The sequence below is a fragment of the Homarus americanus genome, unplaced genomic scaffold (assembly GCF_018991925.1).
Source record: "Homarus americanus isolate GMGI-L3 unplaced genomic scaffold, GMGI_Hamer_2.0 scaffold54347, whole genome shotgun sequence".
Lineage (NCBI taxonomy): Eukaryota > Metazoa > Arthropoda > Malacostraca > Decapoda > Nephropidae > Homarus > Homarus americanus.
Window position 1 is genome coordinate 614,679 of NW_024715291.1, and position 20,888 is coordinate 635,566.

At 41.5% G+C, this 20,888-nt stretch overlaps 1 protein-coding gene across 4 annotated transcripts in view; it reads right to left on the reverse strand.

Moving 5' to 3' along the window:
• LOC121857428 (protein phosphatase PP2A 55 kDa regulatory subunit) overlaps positions 1-20,888 on the reverse strand; it is a 46,197-nt gene that overhangs the window by 16,348 nt on the left and 8,961 nt on the right. Inside the window, exons 1-2 of one of the 4 annotated variants that reach the window (XM_042353497.1) lie at positions 11,318-11,503; positions 7,686-7,751 (exon numbers count right to left, since the gene is read on the reverse strand). In XM_042353497.1, the coding sequence (XP_042209431.1) occupies positions 7,686-7,751; positions 11,318-11,342 (91 nt within the window). In that variant the 5' untranslated portion in view covers positions 11,343-11,503. Of the gene's footprint in view, positions 1-7,685; positions 7,752-7,936; positions 8,123-10,498; positions 10,593-11,317; positions 11,504-20,888 lie in introns of those variants that run through there. The other 3 variants (XM_042353490.1, XM_042353506.1, XM_042353483.1) reach the window with 3 other exon arrangements.

Consider the following 20,888-nt stretch of genomic DNA (forward strand, 5'->3'; position numbering starts at 1 on the left):
AGCCTCGGCAGAACCCGCCGAGCCGGATATCGCATAAGCCAGACAAACCCCCAACACAAAAAAAAATATGAAAAAATTTGCCATAAGATGGCATGTCTGCCTTGAGCCAAAATTTCAAGGGACCAAGGTGGACAGACTGCATGATTCACTCATGCCAGTAAACAAAGGGACGCGCTCAGTCATAAATTAGCAACGCTCGTGATAGCATCTCTTCCACTCTCTCACTCCGTCGATCGTGTTTTATTGCCATTTAGACGCGCCGAACTTTATTGTCTAACTTATTTGGCATTGCCAGTAGTGTGATTATGTTGTAGACTGAAGTAGCATTCATATTTTTTGCATTTATATTGGAAAATTAGACAATAACCATGGCCCCTAAGAAAGTGTTTGGTGTCCGTAGAGTGGTGAGAAGGTTAAGGCTAAGACTTTATCGGTGAACGAAAAGTTAAAGGTGATTGAAAAACTAGAAGAATGTGCTACTCTCAAACAAATATGCGCTGAAAACGGAATTTCATAGCAGTAGGTGTCGGATATATGAAAATCAAAAGATAAGTCGCACAAATATGCCATGAAATTTAATGTGGACCAGAAAAAAATCTAGCAGTATGAGAATAAGGACTTGGAGAGGTAGTGTATGTACTTTGTGTACATTAATTTTTAATTAATTTTTATTAAAAAAATGCCTTTCTTTCATAAAAATTGGATACATTGGTGTCACACTCGTTTTTTTTACTCTAAGGTGGACCTTGTATCCCGAACACCCCTTCCCCTAATTCAATTAATCCGCGTTAGCAAGGTTTTACTGTATACAGGGGGTCCTCGACTTATGAACAACTGCCGATACGAATGAGGTCCCATAAGTTAAATTATTTTAAAAGTCCGGCTTAAGTACAACTGGTTCATAGTACAATGGTCCCTAGGTTAACAAACGGTTCGGTTAACGAATTAGCTCCCATAAGGATTTTCAGTTCGATTAACGAAATCCTTACGACAAACACATTTTGTTGTGAGCATCAGCTGATTGGCTAGTCCGCCAATACAGTAATTGGTTCTATGTTTACATTCGTTTCCAGTGGAGTAAATATCAAGAAAGTTGGTCTGTTGAATATTTCTGCATATTTTTATATTAAAATTATTGGTCATTCTGAAATTTAGTTAACATATTGATAATATACAGTGCTGAAATTATTATGAAACATGAAGAAGGCATTAGAACCAATGCACTCTGTAAAGAATATGGCATCATCATCAACTGCCTCTACAATCAGCTGTTTGATATGTAAACAAAGTTGCCGGTAATACGACATACACACCTCAAAGTAAGTTAAAATACAGTATTCTATTGCTTTTTATTTATTATTGTACAGTATGCAGTACTGTAAAGTACAGTACTGTATTTAGTTTATATTTAATGTTTTGTTAATTCTATTACTGGTATACAGTACTTTGTATGTATACTTTTTCTGTGAGTTGGAACCAATTACCCAATATCCCATTGAAATAATAGATTCGTTAGGTTAACGAATGACTCTGTGGAACGAATTGTTTTCGTTAACCGAGGGACCACTGTATTTACGCACAAGAGCTAGTTTGCGTGGTATAGCAGCGAGGTGGAGCAGCGGGTGGGGAGTGATGTATCGCCCAGCCACACACCTTGAGGGAAGTGTCAGTACACTTTATCCTCACCACATTAACATGAATGATCAAGTGCAAACTGTTGTTTTTTTGCTTATTAACTCTATTTCTACCCCCATTATGGCTACCAAACACAAATCTGATGCATGTGATAGTAGTGCATCCAAGAAAAGGAAAACAATTACAATGAAGTGAAAGTTGATGTAATTTAACGTTCTGAAAAGGGCAAAACACTTTTAATCAATGGTAAACGTTGGGTTTCAGTCAGTCAACGGTCGGAACAATTTTGAAAGACAAACAGAAAATTCTTGAACATGTAAAAGGATTTACACCAATGCACTCAACTGTGATAACAAAAAGAAGTGGATTGTTAATTGAAATGGAAAGATTGTTAGTGATATGGGTGGAAGATTAAAATCAATGGCATTTGCCTCTAAGTCTAGCCTTGATTCAGGAAAAAGAGAGAAGCTTGCATGCTGACTTGAAAGCCCCATTGTGGTGGTGAAAATCTTGTTGCTAGTAAGGGCTGGTTTAATTGGTTCAAGGTAAGGGGAAATGGTGTTTGGAAAAAGCACTGCCCACAGTTTGTCCACGATTTCAGGGGCTTTGATGGTGATGTTGCGGAAGTGACACAAACAGTGGTAGAACTTGGGAACCAGCTCCAACTTCATATTCATAAGGATGATGTCACACAGTTGCTTGAGTCTCATGCTGAAGAATTAAACAATGGGGGACCTGAGTGAACTGGAGAAGCAAATTTTGTCAGAGGATGTAGAGGAAACAGAAACTCCAGAACCAAAGCAATTCGTTACAAAAGAAATAGCAGATGGTTTCAGGCTTATTGAAGATGGATTGTTTAAATTTGAACAGCAAGATTCATAGATGTATTACTTAATATCTTCGATGCTACAGAGACATGACAAAATGAAGAATGTTTCAGTTCAAGCACCCCAATAAAGCCTCTGTCACTCCTACAAATGTCCATCTCTACATGCAAGCCAGTCCCAGGTTTCAATGTAAGTTAAACTTTAATTTTTACCTTTCTTTACTCAATTTTGTCATTAAATTTCTTCCTTTCTCTGAAATTATGTGATTTGAAATGTATAAAAGGACTTGGGCTGTGATATAGTGTACATTGTGTATGTGCTCCGACTTATGTACATTTCCGACTTAAGGACGACCTCAGAAACAGAACTCGTTCGTAACCCATATACAGGTGTACATTACTGTAATACAAAAGACATATCTACATCGTTGTCTTGGCTCAGAAAAAAGTTGAGCTTTTGAACATAAACTTATCAGGGTAAAAACAACACCCAGAAATCAATATTTAGAATAGGATTGGGAATATACAGTACTGGAGTATTCCTACACAATACCAGGTGATAATTGAACCTCCTGATTTTACACACACACACACAAATGGGTGAAAAGTATGATATACTAATAATGAATTTTCAAAGAAAACTTAATTCAATATTAAGTTAATACTTTCTTCTGGTGTGGAGTGCCCATTTTTAGGCTGGCTCGTTTGCTTGATCTAAGCTCCCTGACCTTTTCCTTTGGGACTATGTCAAAAACTAAGTTTTTGTACCATCAATGCCAGCAATCTATGAAAAATCTGAATGAAAGGATATGCTATTCTACAAAAGTAGGGAGAGATTCAGAATATTGTGCCACTTTGATATCTGCAGAGCCACAAAGTAGCTCATATTGAACTTCATATCCTGTAGCTACCTTGAAATAAAACATCTTTTCACTGTAACTCTATTTTTTTCCTCATAATACTTTATATTGCATCAGAAAGTTCATTTGTAGTCACCTTGGTACTCAGACTGGACTATGCTATTCATATATCATCTACAGTATACACATCCTAATACCTATACAGTACTTTACTTGATCTCAATTACAATCAGCTCAGCCATTGGGGGAGCCGGTGGTAGAACGGTACCACTTGTCTCGCAAGCGAGATGTCACAGATTCGATTCACGGGCCGGTGGAAAGTTGTTTGGACACACTTCCTTACCCTCCTTGGTCCCTGTTCACCTAGCAGTAAAGTAGGTACCTGTTGTAAATCGAAAGTTGCGAATTCGTATTCAGGGAAAGTTGTTGGAGCTTCCAATAACTTACTGACAAAAACCCATGACTCTTCAGGCTTCTACACCCTTGACTCTTCAGGCTTCTACGCCCTTAACTCATGAGACATAAAGGCAAGCATGATCTTAGCATGCTTCCCTTTTGGGCGCTGTAAACGCTTCTGCGCTTCACCTTGCACAGGATGTAGGGGGAGCCCCCCCCCCCCCAAAAAATCAGCCATTGATCATTATTATCCTCTGCAGGTGATCTGATCTACAATCTAAAGAGATAAGAAATAACTGCCAGTGTCCCAAGCTTGGAAATTAATTCCATTTGGATAAAATATGGATGTCTCATTTTTTATGAAAAAATAAATAAATAAATGAATAAATAAAAAAAATAAATCAGACTATCCCTTTGACTTGCCTCCTAACATGAACCAAGTGATATAAAACTCGAGCTTGTCTGCACAGCTTGAAGTTATGAATTGTTTTGATTGACTAATACAGAATGTAAGTTAATGAATACTATCATTCATGGCTGCTACTTGTTTTGACAACCGAAAGTTTATGGGTACTAACTGGTATATTTCATCTAAGTGAATCATTAAAAGTTCTTAAACAATAGTGCTCAGCAAAAACCCATACTGCACAGTATGCATGGAGGCTACATAGCTGGGATGTTAAGTTTGGTTGGAAAAGTCATGTATCCTGATACTGTATACCGGTATTAGTCATTTGGGTTGGTTCCCTAGGTTTACACGAGTAGTCAGTGCCAGCCCGTGTTCACTAAAGGTTATTCTCAAGTTTCACAATTACCAAGCTAGCCTAACTACTGTACTGTATTACCAAAAACTTTAAGAAAATAACAAACAACATTAAGAAGCTTTCCAATAGAAGAAAACTTCTTCCTTTTCTTAAGAACATCCCAAAAATGATGGGGAAATACATTTTTACCCAAATTAACCTTACCAAAAAGGAAAAACCCAAAGCCTAAGGAAACAAACCTAATGACTCTCATATGTCAGGACACACGACCTTTCCACCCTAAATTAATATCCCGGCTATATACTGTAGTCCCCAGTCTGCCCTGCCGGGAAATTCTACCTTAGTAGTCACTTCCATATTTAAAACTTCCAATGAGTTTGAGTTGATGATGGTGTTTGGTAACTTGTTTCATTCATCCAAAACTCTTATTTCTGAACCAAAGGTTACCTAATTCCTTCCTAAATCTTAATTTCTCTAACTTATACCCACTAATATGTATTGGCACCTATGTAATTTTATAGTTTATGTATGGTACCATAATTATATCACCTTTAAGTGAATCCATCTTCCATATACAGTAAACCCTTGTTATTTGTGGGGGTTAGGTTCCAAAGAATAGAGTGAAGGAAAAACTGCAAACAGCAACTTATACAACTTTAGTGCACTACTGTATACCTATACCAAACAACAAGTGTACTTCCAACTCGGCCCATCTTAAATAACCAACTAGGCCCAACTTAAATAACAAACTGGGCCCACACACTACTGACTCGGCTCACCTTGCACAAATAATGACTGTGAAGAGTGGCATAATCGCCTTAATTTGAAAGCAAGAAAATGACATCTTAACTTCTATCTGTTAATCAAGCTACTCCATAGTGAAGCAAAACTAATGACACTCCAGGTGTGGCTCTTGTCCAACGGTAACATGCTACGAACACAGCAGGCCAAGTATGTACATCACCAAGGACAGCTCTTCAAACTGTGGGACGAATTCAGTAGTGGACGAAGATCTGCTAAATATTTGCTACGAGCAGTTTCACATCACGTGACTGTTTATCAGTAATGTTTGTACTTTTATGCTGCTTTATATCTTGTACTTTTGTACTTTAATTCAACTTTCGTTGTCAGGGTCATCACTGACTTCTGCCATTTACATTTCACTCCACTAGCACTGACACGAGGCATTTTTTTGAGGGGTCATTTCACACAGAAACAAAAGTTTTTAGAGTACAACACCAGATAAAGTGTGGGGTGACTCATTGTGATGTGGGAAAAGGCTCGCAAGCTAGCCACCATCTGTTTACCGCGAATTGTCAAAATTGTGAATAGCAAATTCGCGAATGGCAAGTCTTCCATACTGTACAGGGGGTTCCTGACTTATGAACGCCCACCGATACGAACAAGGTTAAACTTGAAATTTACAGTATTTTATTTACCCGATGACATATTTTTTTCATTTACTGTATTGTCAACCATTTTCTTCTTTTCTCTTAAATTACGTGATTTTAGAAGTATATAAGGACTGAGGTTTTGTTCTGTATGTACGGTAAGCACATAGTACTGTATGTGCTCCGACTTAAGAACGTCCTCAGGAACGGAACCCGTTTGTAACCCGAGGACCTCCTGTATACACTTTGATCATCTTGCCCTTCACAACTTCTCTCCAAGGAATGCAAATTCATTTTTTTTTTAATCAATCTCCATTCAAGGTTCCTTCCTTATACCTGGGATTTATTTAGTTGTCCTTTTCTAACTGTTTTCTTTGGGGAGCCAATATTCATTCAAAATCGGTAGTATGGTGACCAAAATTAAACTGCACATTCAAAGTGAGGTCTCACTAACACAAAATTTCAGCATCCTATGCATTAAAACAAACATCCAAAAGCAACCCACCAAACAATTTTTTTGTAATAAAGTGTCACCCTTATTCTACACCTTTAAAATAACCTAACTCAACTAACCTCACCTAAATTTTCCCAATTAAGCCAAACTGACTTCACAAAATGATGAGAAATTATACAATCATGTTACTGTTTTGTATTTACCATTAATGTACAGGAATTTCCAACACATGAGGGCAATTATTTTGATTAGACATCTCCTGTAACATCAAGTTCATTTTGGTTAACGTTGATGATGAACGAAGTTTGATTTTTTCTACACATTGCAGTACCTATACATTTAACAAGGCACAGGATATAGGTACGGCAGCCAAATGCAAAACACTGATTTTTATTGGTACAGCAGCCTAATGCACATAAGTGGTGGGCAGACTATACAATTATAGTTACTAAGATGGCATTCTTTCTAACCTAACCAATAACAACATGGTCCGGTATAGCGACCGCTGTACCTATATACGTGATTTTTGGTGTACGGCAGACATTCCTATATCCACTAAACAAAAGGAGTATTTCAAGAGATTGGGTATCAAATGGAGCCATATTGTAAATCATTTAAACAAACACAAGACATTAACTAAGGTCAAGTTATTAGTGTTTATATTACTATATCAGAAAAATGAAGATTATTCCAAGAAGTGAGAACCACTAGCCACACAACATCTGACTGATATTTTCTCACTAAATAGCCCCTACAGAGAAGGCTATCCTCCACAGGTCCAATGTTAGTATAGAACACTTGATTATCTGGAATAAATCCATCATGTTTCGCAGCATTTTACTGGACATCACCTTCTCACATTAGCCCAAGGTGCAAATAAAAAAAAAAATTACAATTGTGAGCAGCAAGCAATGTTTCTGCAACACCACCACCAATTCAAAATGAGGTGCTTATTCAGCGGTTCAAAAGTATATTCCCAGGAGTAATGTTAACAATTCAAATATTTATCCAACTAATAATAATAATATAACTATAGTAAAGTAGTAACATGAGCAGGACACACTGGGCCCCAAGCCACTCCCTATAATACTGTACTTTAAAATTAGAACAATTACAACAATGGGTTAAATAGGTGCTGGAGAACATTTTATATGGGTTAATCACCTGACAAGATGGAGAAGGAAGTTTGAATGATTGCAAACATTAACCTCAGTCATAGTAAAAGTTAAGAAAAAATGTCTACTAGCGAGGCAAGAAACTAGGTCAAAAATACATTATGGGTAAAGTAAGACAACAGATGGAGGAGTAAATATGAGGCATAAAGCATGAAGCAATAAAAACACTTGTGATGAATCTTACCTTCACTAACGTCATCGTCTAGGGTTCCTTTGACTTGAGAGAAGCACCATTGGATGTCTCCATTGCCTGCAAAATCAGACATTATGGAGTTACTAGTCTTTCCTCCCGGGTCACCGCCACACTTCCCTATTTTGGCCGGCGGGAGATTTTATTTTATTTTAGTGAAAACCGGCGATTAGTTCTCTCCGAGCACCAGAAGAGAGAGGAGACTCGGGCTCGTCCTCTTCGCATCTATTCTCCACTGTACTTACCGGCCATCCCAAAAGTCTCTTCCTTGGTAAACACTTTTTGGTAATTTAAGGTGGTAGGATGTCATATATTTATCGTTCAACATCTAGAAATCGCACGGATGGCATGGGATTCACACAATTTTCACAATTAACACCCAGTATGGCGTCAACGTCTCACTCGGCCGTGACGTCACGATCAACACAGCCGAGGCATTGTGGGAAAACAGATTCGAATCTTGAAGCGCGCCAAAACCACCACCACCACCACCACCACCCTCTCCTACCACCACCACCACTCCTACCACAACCACTAGCAGAGAAAATGGATGAAAACCTCCACCCTACACCCCGGAGAAAACGATAATCTGTATGCAGGGGACTATTTAATCTTCCCGGTTGCCTATAGGTTTCATTACACATAGCTGCAATAAAACATCTAAAAATATATAGATGTTGTATAATATTAAATGTCAAGATGGATCAGTCACGTGCTAAAATATATTCATTTTATTTCCTCACTCCCATAGTTACGTCCCTATCTCTTACATCATCCCGGTCAACTGGACGATCATTGCATACACTATTACACATATCTCTCTCTATTAACTTGATTCCTCTCCAACCATTGTGTGGAGGTGGATCAAGGGGTACAGAAATCCATAAAGAAAGGTGGGACATAATAGTGGAGAGGATACACTGTGGATAGTGACAGTATGGTGTTATACAATACAAATATCATCACATACTTGTTCATAATTATCCTCATCTTAAACACACACACACACGACACAATGTTTATAATATACAACATTATATGTCAGAGATGGTCGAGCCTCATATATTCCATTTTTGTCTCTACCTATCTATCTCTTCGTGAACTGAAGATGAACATATTATTTCTTTAGAGCCCAACTGTGGCAGTGAAGAGTAAGAAGTCATAATTACCAAGAGACGACGCTGGATGTTGCCGTATTTTAGAAGTAGTTTTTTTTTTAATATTCCTAGTGAAGGCGATGCAACTCTACCTAACCCAACCCCAGGCAGCGTTAGGGTGGTTAATCTTCAGGTGAAATAAGGTGAGGGATAATCTTCAGATAATCCGTTGATATATAAGTATAGGACAATGAATTAAGCCTCACACAAATGTATTTCTGTTATAAAACTATGTGCAATGAAAGTTTAAAATTGTTCACAAAAATGAATGCTTATTTACCTCATACAAACATTATTCTGTATGTCGAATCAAATAGGACTTCTTTATACAGAGGAAACTTGAAGCTTCGGTCAAAGTACACCTGAATTACAACTTGTGTGGGGAAAATTGGGCTATTAAGTAGTTTGGGGAGATACAATTTCCTGATACACTATTACGTTCACTTAATGACGTCCTTTCATATGCAGTACCAGAGTGCACATGTCCAAAGGTTCATAAGATGTTTCTCGCAAGTGAAGACATGAGAATGTACCTAAATGGTTGTCTTAAGGTAAAACACCAAAAATAAAGTTCACTAATAACATCGATTAATGGACGAGTTTACGGTCGGAATTTTTTCGTAAGATGGAAGGTCAATGGGTAAGGAAAACGCTTATATTCTCTTTGGTAAGAATATTTTTAAATAGAGCTTTAGGTAATGTTACGTAGGGTGCTAAGGTAAAGTCTCAGTACTTTAATGTAAGTTATTGTTTATATTTAGTGTTTTGTCGTAAGTCAACCAATTAGATAAATTCACACATCTTTACTTGCGAAGAATATTCACAGGACGAATCTTTGTGAATCTTCTGGATCCAGCATCTTTTGTTTACTTCCCAGCTTGTGAATAAGCTGGGACATATACCGAGGACTCTAAACTCATATTAATCAAATCAGGCTTCATTTAACATTAAGGAGTACAGTAGTTCTAACAGTGACTAATTATCTGTTACTTATGACAAGAGTACGATAGTGCACAAGGTGAGGACGCACTTGAACTATGAGTATAACAACAAGACCTGGGTTTTAAGATAACATTATCGCCCACCAACATATTGTAAAGGTCAATCACCACCATAACTCCCATTTTCACACCCTGGTAGCTGTAGCGAAAGCTCAATAATGTCAACATAATACAAACTGGAGGTCAACTGTTGACAAAAAGAGGTTCCATTTTCGTTCAGTCGTCATGGCAATTTATTTGTTTTATGTCCGTTTAGGGAACACCATCGTCGCTATCTTGATCTCAATATAGCGGTTATCAGAGGTGGGCGTGATTATTATGTTATTTGAGTTCAGTGAACTAAGAGGGGGGAGGGGTCTTATATTCTCTGCACTACAGCTACAGTCCCCCCCCCCCCATTCGTTGCCTGACACACACACACACATGTGCTGCTGGATCACCACGACCACCACCATACACACCCAACACCACGCACACACGCACGCAGGGTTAAGAAATCTGGCCTAACACATACTTTCACCACAGCAGCCCCTGGAGTCACCTACCCGCGCCCCACCATCAACCAACCCCTTATCATATCTACATTCCTGAGTAACAATGAAATAAACCTCCCAACTTAAAGCCATTTAAGAGAAAAACAAATATTTACCTGAAGATCCGACATCCCAGGTTATTTTAAAGGTAATTGTTGTGCTGTAGCTTACAGTAAGTGAGCCAGTGAGGTGCATTCTGACGTTCTCTCTTACCAGGAACATTCATCGTACGAACCCTTTGAGAATATGGACCCAAGACTCCTTTGTTGGTAGTAGTAAGGTAGCAGACGCACAAGTACGATTTAAAGAGTGAAATATTTGACGATCAGGTAATCATTCTACGCTAACCTAACTTAACTTAATCTACACTTGAAAATGCCAAGGAAGGTTTAATTAGGATACAACAATATATCGTATGTATTTTATGATTTCAGTATTCAAGTCTTTCGTTGCTTCGCCCGGTACGTGACCGTTATACACACACTATACGACTTCTTACACACACACACTGGATACCACCAATGGTATATGTAATGACCAATATACTCTCTCACTTAACTGTGATGGGCGAGTGAGCCGAGTGACCCATATACTGTAGACTGGAACCTTTCTTGGTGCACCACAACACATCACGTGGGCTGACATTACCCTCCCCAACCCTGGTCGGCTATTATGAACTAGTGAGAGACCATGACCCGTTCACACCACTAGCAACTTAAACTAACCTGATAGTTAACCAAACATAAGATGATAAAAAATAGCAGTATCGCACCATAACGTGTTCTAATTTAACGCAACTTATCCATTACACAAGTTTTGGTGAAAGGATACAGTATTACGGTATTAATTCACAGGAAGCGTCAAGTGTTCCGGTCAGAGAGAACACACTATCTTACCAATTGATGTTTTTGTTTACTTGAAAGCAACAGCAGTACCTGAGGCAGACCTGTTGTGCACCATGGCAGCTTGATAGCTAGGGCGTGGCCTTGTGTGGGTCGTCTTGTCAGGTATGTTGGTGGGAGTGAGCGCGGCTACGATGATGGTGATAATGTATAACAAGTGGGGCGTTATCTAGAGTGACCAGCACTCACTCACTCACTCACACCTCCTGCCACTGCTGTGACCTAACTGACCCCAACACTACTAACTCCTGCCACCGTTTTGACAGGAAATGCGTAAACCAACAGCTAGTTACTCAACCTCTTTATCACGAATTGGTCCAAATTGAAAATATTTCAGGATTTATAAATGCTCAAGTGTTGTTTAGGTAATATTATGAGCAAGTGTTGGGTTGTTTAGCGTGCGTGAGGTTGGAAAGGCGGTGGGGTTAAGGTACCCGGCGCCATAAAGTGTGAGGGTGGAGCGGCGGCGGCCAAGGTTGACGACTGCCTGACGCAATGCCACACACCACCACGAACGGAGCTTCAACAAGTCTAGTTTTCCTCATTTACTCTCTTACACCACACTAACTTGACACCTCATTTCCACTTTGAGTTTGCGTGCGTCATTATATTCACAAACACACACACGCAGAAGATGACCAAAAAGAAGAAATATATGTACACCTTTAGAGTGAACTGCATCATGAGTAAGCTCCTTGAAATAAATGCGGGAGTACCCCAGAGCTATATAATGTTACCCGGGCTGTTTATTCTACTTACGGCTGGGGCAGTGCGTTAGATGAGTGACTGTAAACCCAGATTAAATCAAAGCGTCACGTAAGGGAAGACGTTACTCTACATAGTTACGTGGAAGTGTTGCTTAACCTTAAAGAAACGGGGACATAGACGGGAACGGTGATATGCAGGGAGGAGTAAGACCCTTTTACGACTGGGGAGAAGTGGGGTGTATACAAGGGGTCTGTGTGAGAGACCGCTTGTTTCAACCCCTCTGAGGCTTGCGGGGTTCAACTTACACACACCCCGAGTACGAGACCTGTAGAAACGACAGACCTTCGAGACAAAGGGAATGATAAAGACAAGAGTGAAGAATGAGAAGAAACAGAACTATAATGTATGATCCTCCTTCCTCACTCTCTCTTGTTCAGCCTTTCTTCTTCCTTCACACACACACACACTATCTCTTTCTCAGGTCAACAGTCTGTATACGACCAGGGCGCGGCGGGCACCTGACACACGTTAACGTGAACTAGCTAGCAGTAGTGGTGATAACAAGGTGATTGTTGTTATCTGTGTTGAGACTAATGAGGCCACCACACTGGTGTTACTGGTGCTGGCCAGATGGAAACAGCCCTAACACCCCAAACTAACTTAACCCAGCCTATCCTATAGTAACCTAACCTAACACAACGCACCCAAAACTACCATAACCCAACCTACCCTCCCCTAACCTAACCCTAACATACTCCATCCTAACCTTACACATCTTAATTTAACCCAGCTTACCTCAACCTAACCCTAACAAACACTATTGTGTCTAAAGCGAACCTAACCTAACCCAACATGGCACACTGCACCACCACCAACACACCCCTCGAACAGGAAAAGTTAGTCAGTGAGTGAGAACAGTTTTCAGTCTCACGGTCAGGAGAAAGAGGAAAAATTGGACGTGTTTTTATCCCAGTCAGTCAGTCAGTCAGTTAAACCCCTTGTTATTTTTGTCTTGTTAGATCTGATGTGATCAAGAGATTCTTACATTGAGATCTGTGCCTAAATTTACTGACATAAACTCAATCGTACATAAACTAAACTTATCCTAACCCAACGTGACCTAATTCAACCTATAACTTCAAAACAGAGATCAAACGGTGAAAATAACATCAGGTAGGCTAATTCTGGCAGGTGAAATGCCTAATTAGGATGAACTTAGTTAAGGGTTCAATTAAGTTAAGGTAGGGTATGTTGGGTTGAGTTACTTTAGGTTTAGGTAGGGTTAGATTACGTTGGATGGGGTTACGTTAGGTTTAGCTGAGGTTAGGTTAGGGTAGGTTAAGTTTAGCTAGGGTTTCTTTAGGTTTAGTCGGCGTATGCAAGGTTTGGTTAGGTTGAGTTAGAGTTAGGTCAAAGTTCCTTGGGCTGGTTTAAGAATGTCTAGTCAGAGTTAGATTAGAATCAGGTTAGGTTGGTTTAGATTAAGTTAGGTTTCGTTAAGTTTAAGTTAGGCCGTGATCCAGCAGTTTCTTCTCTCCAGTACAGAAATTCTGGCCAAGGAACAAAAAATAAATGAGAGCCATGCAGACTATCTCGCCTCGCCCACACACACACACTCTCACCTACTTTCTCCTGAGCTACGCCGCTGCTACCTCCATCCCTCAACCTCCCGTTCCTGCACCCTTACGTTGTGGCTCTGAGCGTGACGGAGGAACCCTGAGCCCCTGAGTGTGTGTAGGGTAGGTTAGGTTAGGTTAGGTTAGGTTAGGTTTGGTTAGGTTAGGTTAGGTTTGGTTTGTGTTTAAAGTTATCGTCTGGTCGGTTAAGCCAAGTTAAGTAGTCACATGATTTAGTATTGTAGATTACGTTAACTTTGGTTAGGTTAGGTTAGGTTAGGTTTGGTTAGGTTAGGTTAGGTTTGGTTAGACTTCATGTGATAGAGAACGAACGACACCTGCTCAGGGGGTTTTCCCTCTCTGTGTACACAATGAGACTTCCGGTGGACCACAACAGACAGACAGACACAATGCGTCATATACTTCTCATTAAATCCGTTTATCTGACGTTGATACCCCTTGACAATTTTATTCTGACGTAACTTCTCTTGACGTAATAAATAATCACATTTATTCCCAGTGAAATATTTCGTAAACATGACGGATCGGTTGGTTGACCCTGACTGTTGATTAATTGACGCAACCAGTCAGGTGGTATACTATGGAATGGATTTAACTGTTATTCCTTAAGGTTGAACAGTCGACAAGTGCTAATAACTGTCCTCAACTGTCATCAATTTAACGCAGACAGTCGATAGTCACATGTTCCATTGTGATGACTCTTTACCTTGGCATGTTCTTAATACGATTACTTGTTTCTTAACTCACGGAAACATCAGAGATCGATAAGTATGGCGCCTCTCTCTCTCTCTCTCTCTCTCTCTCTCTTTCTCTCTCTCACACATGACAAAATCTAGGTCTGGAGGGAGAGGGGAGGGGGTGGGTGATGGGTAGGCAGGTGGAGGGAGGGTCGAGCGGGTACGTGAAGGTAAAGCTCCTATTTATAGAAGCCACCAAGCTAAGGGCATTGAACTACACCTGCCCGCCCACCTGTACCACCTGTTTACACACACCTCTACCCACCTGGACCACCTGTTTACACACACCTCTACCCACCTGGACCACCTGTTTACACACACTTCTACCCACCTGGACCACCTGTTACACCTCACTACCCACCTGGGACCACCTGTTTACACACACTTCTACCCACCTGGACCACCTGTTTACACACACTTCTACCCACCTGGACCACCTCTTTACACACACCTCTACCCACCTGGACCACCTGTTTACACACCATCTACCCACCTGGACCATCTGTTTACATCCCTGACCCACCTATACCACGTGTCTATATCTCTAACCCACCTGGACCACCTTTTTATATCTCCCACCCACCTGTTTACCCACCTGTACCACCTGTACCCACCTGCCACCCACACCAACCTTCACTAGTCGCTAATTGCATCATATGCACAACTTACTCTCCAAGTTCATTTATATTGCATGGACTGATATTGCAACTAAATACAAGTGTTGCAATATTTTACTTCACACTGGTTTAATTTTGTGTTTCCTGATGCGGATATGTGTTGCGGTTGTAGTGAAATACATGTAGAAGGGGATGTCCGTCGGATGTTGAGACACGGTGGGTACTTCGTGTGTGTGTGTGTGTGTGTATGTGTGTGTGTGTGTGTGTGTGTGTGTGTGTGTGTGTGTGTGTGTGTGTGTGTGTGTGTGTATGTGTGAGAGAGAGAGAGGGGAATGGAAAGATCGACAGATACATAAATAGAGACTTTTTCCCCAGGTGACAGATGGCATTCACGAACGACAGAGAGAGACGTCCTCAGGCGACAGAGAGACGTCCTCAGGTGACAGAGAGACGTCCTGGTGACAGAGACGTCCTCAGGTGACAGAGAGACGTCCTCAGCCGACAGAGAGACGTCCTCAGGTGACAGAGAGAGATGTCCTCAGGTGACAGAGAGACGTCCACAGGTGACAGAGACGTCCCCGAGCGGCAGAGAGACGTCCTCACAGAGAGAGACGTCCTCAGCCGACAGAGAGACGTCCTCAGGTGACAGAGAGACGTCCTCAGGTGACAGAGAGACGTCCTCAGGTGACAGAGAGACGTCCTCGAGCGGCAGAGAGACTACTATATTTACAGTACCTGCTTTTATTGTACCATCAAAACCGTTTTATCGGAAATTATCATGTAAATATGTAAGTAATTACCATTGCAATAAACATAATTGCCAACTAGACATAATCCAGACAGCTCTGTCCTCTTGTTCAACCTTATTACTGTACAACCCATGTTGTATTGCTCCCCCATTATACCTATGTTTTTCAATTCCACTGTAATATATATATATATATATATATATATATATATATATATATATATATATATATATATATATATATATATATATATATATATATATATATATATATATATATATATGCAAGAACATAAGAACGTAAGAAAATAAGGAGTCTGCAACAGGCCGGTTGGCCTGTGCATGGCAGTTCCTGTCGAGAGTTACTACCACTATCTATCATCCATGAATCTATTCAGTCTCCTTTTAAAACTTTCCAGCGTTCCAGCACTTACTACAAAGTTGCTAAGCTTGTTCCACTCGTTCACCACCCTATTTGTGAACCAGTTCCTTCCTATCTCCCTTCTAAACCTAAACTTATCCAACTTACACCCGTTGCTCCGAGTCCTATTCTGCTCGGATATTATAAGAACTTTATCTATAACCCCTTTATTGATTCCTTTCACCCACTTAAATACTTCTATCATATCTCCCCGCACTCTTCGTCTTTCTAGGGAATGCAAGTTTAGTTTCTTTAACCTATCCTGATAAGCAAGGTTTCTAAGTCCCGGAATCATTTTCGCCATTCTTCGCTGCACCGACTCTAGTGAATTTATATCCATTCTATAATAAGGGCACCAGAACTGAACCGCATAATCGAGGTGCGGCCTGACTAGCGCAAGATATAGTTGCAATAAGACCTTGCACTCTTATTACTTACACTTCTAGATATAAACCCAATACTCTGTTTGCTTATTTCGAACATTAACGCACTGTTTTCAGGCCGTAGGTCCGGCTTAGTACCCCTAGGTCTCTTTCACAAGTCGACTTCTCTAGGTTGATGCAAGGCTGTATACATTGACAGTATTTGTTCTTCCAATATTAAGTACGCTGCACTTGCTGGTGTTGAATTTCATTTGCCATTTTTCAGACCACCCTGCAGTTTATTTAGATCCTCCTGTAATGTATTTGCATCCTGCCCTGAATTAATCTCCGCCCTATTTTTGGTGTCATCCGCAAACTTGCTTATGTCACTGCTGATCCCAGTATCTAGATCGTTTATGTAGATTATGAACAAGAGTGGGTCTAGTACTGACCCCTGGGGAACCCCACTGGTTACACGGCCCCACTCAGATTTAACACCATCTACGCTGACCCTCTGCGTTCTATCGGTGAGCCATGATTTTATCCAATTTAAAACTTTCCCCTCGATACCATGAGCCTTAACTTTTCTCAGAAGCCTCCCATGCGGTACTCTGTCAAATGCTTTGATAAAGTCTAAGTAAATAACATCGTAATTTTCGTCATTATCTACTACCTCGAAGACTTTCCTAAAAAACGTCAGCAGATTTGTTAGACAAGATTTTCCCTTTGTAAACCCACGTTGAGAGTCGTAGATCAATTTGCTTTTCTCTAAATGCGATCGGATGCTATCTGCTATAATTGGTTCAAGAAATTTCCCCACTGCTAACGTCAAACTAAACTAAAAAAATAAATAAAATAAATAAATATTGAAGTGATAACCGTGGTAACATTCTGAAATGTTCTTATTACCACCATGCTATTGTACTATTCCAGATGATACTAAATGTTACATAATACTTCCTTGAGATAAATGTATAGTATATATTAGGTGCCTACAGGAGAGCTCTGGTTCTCAACTGGCTCAGCCATGTTAATATTGTTATTATTATCCACTCTGAGTTTTTCTGGCTAAATAAACTGTTTCAATTCAATTCAATTCAATTCAAATCAATTCCTCAGGCGACAGAGACACGTCCTGGGGCGGCAGAGAGACGTCTTCAGGCTACAGAGAGACGTCCTCAGGCTACAGAGAGACGTCCTCAGGCGACAGAGAGACGTTCTCAGGCTACAGAGAGACGTCCTCAGGCTACAGAGAGACGTCCTCAGGCTACAGAGAGACGTCCTCAGGCTACAGAGACGTTCTCAGAAGACGTCCTCAGGCTACAGAGAGACGTCCTCAGGCTACAGAGACGTCCTCAGGCTACAGGCAGTTCCTCAGAGACGTTCACAGAGAGACGTCCTCAGGCTACAGAGACGTCCTCAGGCGACAGAGACACGTCCTGGGGCGGCAGAGAGACGTCTTCAGGCTACAGAGAGACGTCCTCAGGCTACAGAGAGACGTCTTCAGGCGACAGAGAGACGTTCTCAGGCTACAGAGAGACGTCCTCAGGCTACAGAGAGACGTCCTCAGGCTACAGAGAGACGTCCTCAGGCTACAGAGAGACGTCCTCAGGCGACAGAGAGACGTCCTCAGGCGACAGAGAGACGTCCACAGGCGACAGCGAGACGTCCTCAGGCGACAAAGAGACGTCCTCGGCGACAGAGAGACGTCGCGACAGAGAGACGCCCTCAGGCGACAGAGACACATCCTCAGGTGAAAGAGAGACGTCCTCAGGCGACATAGAAACGTCCTCGGGCGACAGAGAGACGTCCTCAGGCGACATAGAAACGTCCTCAGGTGACAGATAGACGTCCTCGGGCGACAGAGAGACGTCCGGCGACAGGACAGACAGAGACGTCCTCAGACGACATAGAAACGTCCTCAGGCGACAGAGAGACATCCTCGGGCGACAGAGAGACGTCCTTGGCGACAGAGAGACGATCCTCAGGTGACAGAGAGACGTCCTCAGGCGACAGAGAGACGTCCTCAGGTGACAGAAGGACGTCCTCGGCGACAGAAGGACGTCCTCGGCGACAGAGAGACGTCCTCGGTGACAGAAGGACGTCCTCGGTGACAGAAGGACGTCCTCGGTGACAGAAGGACGTCCTCGGTGACAGAAGGACATCCTCGGAGACAGAGAGACGTCCTCGGCGACAGAAGGACGTCCTCAGGGTACAAAGAGACGTCCTTGGCGACAGAGAGACGTCCTCAGGCGACAGGGAAGGACGTGACGTACATAATAATCTACAACACGAGACCTCACTATCTTAGTCGGACATTCTTACCCTCAAAAAAGGTTATAAAAATTTCTATCATGAGTAGCTCCTCTCACTCTCCTGAACCTGGCATAGTTGCCCACTAAGACAGGCTCACTGACCTCCAAAATAGTTGCTTTTACATTCCACAATGGACAAAGTCCCTCCTGAGAACTGTTGCGCCCAAACTCTTAATTGAATTCAAAGGAGACACGAGCGGGTATACGGAGGAGGTAAGAACGTGAACAAGGTGAGAAAAGATAACCGCGTGTACAGCATGGGAGAGAAGAAGATGGGGGAGGAGGAAGAGGAGGAGCAGGAATTGTGGTCAATAAGTGTGGCGCCACAACACACTGAGGCTGGCGTGTTTACAACCAGGAATGATGGTGAGTCTCACTCATATTCACTCACACTCACTCAAATCTTACTCACTCTCTCCCCCACAGACTCACCCTCACTTCGGACACAGGCACCATTAAGTTATTTATAAGACAGCGGCCAACGATTTAACCTAGCTTAACCAAACTTCATCATATTAACTTAAGTTTATATTCTCTGTCGCACGCTGCACTTAGCTCCGCATGCGCACAGTGACCAAAGGGGACTCGTGGGCGTAAAGGTCGTTCATCTTGTACACAGGCTATGACAGACCTGGCCCTCTGACAAAAATAAATTGAGGGCCGGACCGGTGTGTAGCAACATCCTATTTATACAATGATGGACTCTCACTACCGCAATCTATCAATGAGCTGGAAAGACGTCTCTCTCTCTCTCTCTTACTGTCAGGTGACCGTTTGGTGATAATATTGGAATCCCGCATGACGGAGCCCAGTACCGGTGACGATAGCCAATAGGTGTAAGGTCGAACGGTCTCACCGAGGCCATTACTACCACCGAGACACAGAACCAAGTTTGTTATTATTATATACTGTACAACTACCAATACAACAGCGGGCACCAGGTAAATAACAGCGTAATTATAATCAAATGACGTTTGTTATTACTACAAAATCCGCAAAAAGCAAAAATTAGGTAGATATGTGTGCGTCACTGGTTTTAATAATTATGAATCGGGGTAGATAAGAATTTTACCATGGCGCTAAGACTTCAAGTGTAGAGACGATGCTAGTTTGCGGCGGCCCTACACAGTTGGCATGGTGTGTGTGTGTGTGTGTGTGTGTGTGTGTGTGTGTGTGTGTGTGTGCCCTCATTAAAATGTTCTAAATCCTTTTCTGGGCATTATTAATACACATATAAGAACAGTATCAGAAAAGTCAGGCTACACTATTTAAGAATATGACTCCAATATGTTTACAAGGGGTTCGGGGTTCTGGGGTTCAGTAACAGAAGTTTGAAACTTTATCCAAACGAGCGTGGTGGTGGTGGTGGCTGGCCACTGTGGTACAAAACACCCCACCGTTCACCCACACTCCACCACCTATATCTCAAACATTCAACAGGATACAATATAACACATGTTTCCACCAATGGTCATTTAAATCTACGAAATATCTGTACGGCAATGAAAAAAAAATGGGGTCAATATATCAGTTCTTAGATTAAAGACTTCATTAATACTTGAGAATTTAAAGTGGTATTTATCTGCAGGAAACGCACGAGAGATAGGATCAGAGGATGGTGTCAGGGAGTAGCACCGAGGACCTTACGAAGCTTTCATTACGTCGGCTCATGGTACCTCATAACGACTCACACTTCATAACACTGCATAACGCCCCACACTTCATAACACCTCATTATGCCTCACACTTCATAACACCTCATAACGACTCACACTTCATAACGCTTCACACTTCATAACACCTCATAACGCCTCACACTTCATAACACCTCATAACGCCTCACACTTCATAACACTGCATAACGCCCCACACTTCATAACACCTCATTATGTCTCACACCTCATAACACTTCATAACGCCTCACACTTCATAACACCTCATATCACCTCACACTTCATAACACCTCATAACGCCTCACACTTCATAACACTTCATAACGCCTCACACTTCATAACACTTCATAACGCCCCACACTTCATAACACCTCATAACGACTCAC